Here is a 5,703-nt window from a genome sequence, read left to right as displayed (position 1 = left end):
ATATATATATATATATATATATGACGTTTCATTTACAAACCATGTAATTCTAACAAATTTTACAAACTAATCTTAACCGTCAATCTACTTTAATAAATATTTGATTTTATTTTGTTTTTAAATTTAAAGCCATGATCATAATAAATGAACTTTATCATCTTTCATATATAATTATATATCTTAATCATAATTAATGAATCATGACATATAAATATCTCAATTGGTTCCTAATATAATGGTTTGTAAAGAATTATATGATTTGTATTTGAAACCAACCCTGTATAGATTCAAATGAAAACAATAACTAAATAAAAGAACACGAAAACAGCAAAATAACATGCAAAATCACCACTAACGGTCAACGTAATGGTGTGCAAGCGGCGTGGCCTGTAACCTCATAATAATCATCATAATCTTAACTAATTCAAACACATATATACTTGCTGACGAAAGATCATGTGAAAATAAGAGTTAATATGAGAAGCGTAAGAAATAATCCGGACCCTTAATCACTTCTAATCTCACCCCCCATCCAATGAATTACGCTTATCACGGGTTATCCGATGCATCTTGGTACACAACATTAGTGCTAATCTTCAATTTGTATTTGATCCAACGATGCATATCCCTTTTCACCCTTCTCACCATATTCCATTCTCACTGGAACCCAACCCTATATATAGGTGTTTGTTGGTGTCATCAAGTATTTTGGTGCAAATCCAATTTACTCGAGATCGATTAAGGCGATGACAAACATATGTAAGTTAGGTGGTGCAGAGTGACACTTACAAATGTTGCTTCTATCACCTTAGATCGCCATAAACTTGGGGTCAAGGGGGTCTTCAGCTGTCGCTGACCAATCTTTAGCTTATCACTGAACGAGTATTTAACTGTTGCTGAACATGTTTTCAGCTTATCACTGAACTTGTTGTTTTCAAAATTCCAGAGTCAGTTGTAACTGCTCTTTGACTTTATCCATTAACAGTTATAATTGTTAAACCGTCAATAACCGTTGATCTCTCATTTATAGGATTGGATTATTGTATTCAAAAAGTAATTTCCGACTTGATTTTTTTTATCCAGCATCCGAAATTTAGTTCCCTCACAGTGTTTACATATGTGGGTGTATAAGATATTATTGTATTTAAAAAAGAATATTATACAATTTCTTTTTAAAAAACAATCTAAAATACATGTCTGATTAGCTGCTGTTTAGTAGTTGTTGAATGATTTGATGCAGAGTGATTAAGTGGTTAGAATGATTAACAAACTCTCATGATATAGTATAAAATGAAATATAATTGTTCGATAATAGTTTACAATGGAATTAAAGTGCTGAATGGTTAAGCAAGATCCATGATACAAAATCATTCAGAAGGTTTTTATATCTATTACAGAATTTTTTTTTTAAATCAAAATACTTTAAATTCATTTGATTCATGATTGGACCAGAACCTTGCAGAGCCCAGATACGTTTTGACTTTTGAAACCATAGTATTTGAATCTTTATCATGTTAAAAAAGTTGTTTTTAAAGTTCGATGTAGGTTTTTATTTTTATTTTTAAAGTATATAATATTTATATACGACAAATGTAACAAGTAAACTTATACATTCTTTAATTTTTGATAAGGATTGAACCTCTGACCTTTTAGGAGACCAAAGACTACAATATCACTAGACTAAAAATCCTTTGGTATCACTATAGCAAAATTGGACTTATAGGACACTCTCAATCCCTAAGCGTCCTAATAAACATTTTTATAAGACTTAGTTTATAGGTCCAAAAAAATAAAGCATCCTACCTAAAGGCGCTGTAATAAGTTTATATGACATTTTTTAATGTCGTAATAAGTTTTTTAGGATACTTTTAATATAAAACGTCTCATTAGCAACTTTATAGGACATTATTTGAAAAATTGTCATATAAAAACAAGTGTCCTATAAAAAATTGAGTTTATATGACACTTTCTCAAAAGTGTCCTGTAAAGTTGCTAATACGACACATTGTACTAAAAATATCCTAAAAAACTTGTTAAAACGCTCAAAATCGTCATATAAACTTATTACAACACTTTTAGATATGACACTTTATATTATGGTCATATAAATTAAGTTTTATAGAGCGGTTTATTGAGACACTTAAAGATTGGAGGTGTCCTATAAACTCAATTTTGTTGTAGCGGCACTTGTCGAAGCGACGTATATAATCGACACATGACAACCCATGGCTTTAATCACGATCACCATAGAATCAATCATGTTTTTGCACAAGTTTTTAGTAGCATGTTGTTCGTCTATCTCTATATATAGGTTTAGATTAAGGGAAAAACCGTAAAAGAACAAAAAACTAAGTAACAATCTGATAACTGTTTATCTGAACGATATGTACATGTAGATACAAGTAACTTGTAAGCTATTTTTCCGCTATGCACATGTGCATAACATTTATATTATATATTACCGATCATTGAAACACAAAAAATCATATTGCAACATGGGCTACATATATATATATATATATATATATATATATATAATTAAACTTGAAATAGAAATAAACACCAAATTACTTAAGGAAAACTTGCAAAATTCGGATCGTTTCAAGTTCTAATCTTCAATTCCTCCACCATTGAACCTGCATATGATCATAATCTTGCACTACTGATCTCTTGATTGATTTGTTGGATCAAAATCTTGCCAGAATTGTGAAGGTCCAGCACTTGATGAACTTCCCATATCCATCGAAGACGATGAAGTCGTACAGTTCAAAACATTCGTAGGCATACCGTGCTCGTTAGCACCACGAAGAAACTGAGTGTAATCGAGAAGATTAGGGTACGTGCTCTGAGTCGGTGGCCGAAGTAGATGATGAGCTGCGGGCAGCTGAGAATTTGGTAGAAAATTAGTAGGCGGCACGGGGATTTGTAATTGCGGACGAGTGATGAAATAACCTAACTCGGTCCTCCCTTGAACTCGCTCGGGGAAATTGAGCTTCGCTTTGGTTCCTTTAAACCGAAGAGCCGCCTCGTCGTAGGCAAGTGCCGCTGCCTCGGCTGTCTCGAACGTGCCAAGCCACACCCTTGCCGCCTTTTGTGGATCGCGTATTTCCGCAGCCCATTTCCCCCAAGGTCTTTGCCTGACTCCTCTATAGTGTCTCCTCCTTTGGTTCCCTTCATTAAACAATCAATGATTATAGGTTTTCGAAACATGTTAGGACACGTAAAACGCTTTTGAATCTCTCTTCAAAAAGATCGAGAACTTAGTATTTAGCTGATGTGGGACTTCAACAGAAAGAATTACTTAAATACTGATTCAAGATCCTTTTGCATCAAAGATCTTTAAGCGAATACAGTAATCAGTTAACTACATAACATAACATAACAAGGGTGGTGTCTGATTGGGTCGAGCTTGGCTCCAAATGTCAAAAGTACCAGGAGGTCGCAGGTTCAAATCCAAGGAGAAATAAAAACCTCCTTGTGGCCACGGAGGTTCAATTGTGGTGACTCCGGGCTATCTGCAAAGCATGTGTTCGCCCTGAGATTAGTCGGCTGGCATAGCTGGTTGGATATCCAGGATATATATATATATATATATATAACGGTCCAAAAGGCTTCGTCTAGCAATATATACACGAGCGTGCACACACACATACACACACATGTATGGGTTCAGTGAGTAATTAGAGTGTGAATTACTGTGTCTAGGTTTAACGTTTGAAATATAAACACTCATGCCATGGATCGGTGAGTATTAACAACATGAATTACCAGAATTTGAGTTTAATGTTGAAATAGAAAACACATCGATTTGGGTTCTATAAATAATCATAGTCTAAATTACCATGTATGGATTCAACATCTGTGATTGTGTATAGATCTCACAGTTCTCATAAAATACAGAGTTCTCCATGAATAGCTGATATATATAACCGTAAATCATTCGACTCCTTAATTCATCATACAATCTTGCTATAGGTTAAGGATGCATTATACACGCACACGCACATGCACACACACACACATATATATATATATCAAATATATATAAGTGATTGTATGTAAAGCAAATTAAGGATTGAAATAATGAATTGAGTTATAATTAAAGGGTTCCTTAAGGTATAATATATATATATATATATATGTATGTATAGAACCCTAATATCCATCTGGTCCATCCCTTGGCTTAATATTTTTTTTTATTAACCTGGATATCCAATTCATTATGCGAGCTGACTAATCCAAGGCGACCTGCTTTGCAGATAGCCCGGATCCGTGGCCGCAAGAGGATTTTTATTTCTCCTTGGATTTGAATCTGGGACGTCCTGGTACTTTTGACATTTAAAGCCAAGCTCAAACCAATCAGACACCAGATTCCCTCGGCTTAATTAGAACCCTAGCTATATATATGACTAGCTAAATAACTACACATAATGGTTAGTCAATTATACACCCATCCAGCCTGTGGTACAGATGCTACTTACGTGCACAATCAAGTCGAATCAACATATCACAATTGAGAACTAGGGTTCGTACTCCATTATATATACAACTACACACACACACACATATATATATATATATATATATATATATAATATGGAGAGATTTTAGAAAGAGATACCTGGGTGATCTTGAATGGGTGGTGGTTGGTTTGCCGTAGGAGCAGAAGTGGAGATCAAGGGGACATCGGTGGTTCCGATGACCTGAGAAAGAGCAGAGACGATGGCAGACATGTCCTGCTGAGATCGAGGGGAGTAAACTGGAAATATCTGCTGTTGTTCATCATCAATATTATCGATATCATCATCATCTAGTTGTGATTGTGATTGTGATTCCGATTGATGATCGGGCGGAAGGCCCCTCTTCCCATGTCTCCGATGATCTGCCACCTTGACCTTTCTTTAATTAGAAAGATTGAGGAATTAGTCGCTTTCAGATGATGACACAGTATGATTATTAATATTGTAATCGGTGCTCATGAACAACATGCACTACTGCATCTACTTCTTACAAAGATAGACAGAAATATATATATATATAGGGAGAGAGAGAGAGAGAGAGAGAGAGAGAGAGAGAGAGAGAGAGAGAGAGAGAAGAGATAGAGAGAGAGAGAGATGTAAATGTAGGGTTTGGGGCAAGAATTTATAGTCATTGTGACAGGGAGAATACCCTCTTTTTCAACATCTCTTTTTCTATTAATTAATATTATATATATAGGGTTGGTTCACGTGAAACCTGTAAGACCAATTTATATTCACTGATTAACTTTATAAGCTAATGGTTTAAATGTCTAAAGTTGTACGTTGACAATTTTATGATTATTGAGAAGTCTCGTGACATTTATGAATGTTTAGATTGTAGATCTAATCCAAGGGTTGAGAATTGGTCTTACAGGTCTCGCGAAAAACTCTTGGTCTGACATGATCCCAAAATCTATATACATATATATATATATATATATATATACATATATATTATATACACACGTTTGATATATAACCATCTCTAAAACCAAAACCCTAATTTAACTTTAATTACTACTTGAATCCATCCATTTGTTAGAAAGAAAAAAAGTTCACATTTTTATTAAAATAGAATCCAAATTTTGAAATGTTTGTTTATAAGTGATTTCAAAGAATAAGTCAAATGGATTAAACGAGTCAAAAAGTCATTCAAAATAGTTATATATATATATATATATAT

The 5,703-nt window shown here is 33.9% G+C and overlaps 1 protein-coding gene across 1 annotated transcript; it reads right to left on the bottom strand.

Moving 5' to 3' along the window:
- Window positions 1-2,659: 2,659 nt before the first annotated feature.
- Window positions 2,660-5,000, bottom strand: LOC112514229 (ethylene-responsive transcription factor ERF113-like). The gene is made up of 3 exons (XM_025120561.1): window positions 4,996-5,000; window positions 4,622-4,899; window positions 2,660-3,171 (listed from the first exon to the last, which is right to left on the bottom strand). Exons 1-3 carry the CDS (start codon window positions 4,998-5,000, stop codon window positions 2,660-2,662), a joined length of 795 nt encoding a protein of 264 aa, XP_024976329.1.
- Window positions 5,001-5,703: the final 703 nt, after the last annotated feature.

The sequence above is a fragment of the Cynara cardunculus genome, assembly GCF_001531365.2.
Source record: "Cynara cardunculus var. scolymus isolate 2C chromosome LG 6, CcrdV1, whole genome shotgun sequence".
Lineage (NCBI taxonomy): Eukaryota > Viridiplantae > Streptophyta > Magnoliopsida > Asterales > Asteraceae > Cynara > Cynara cardunculus.
This window is presented reverse-complemented; position numbering and strand designations above follow the sequence as displayed.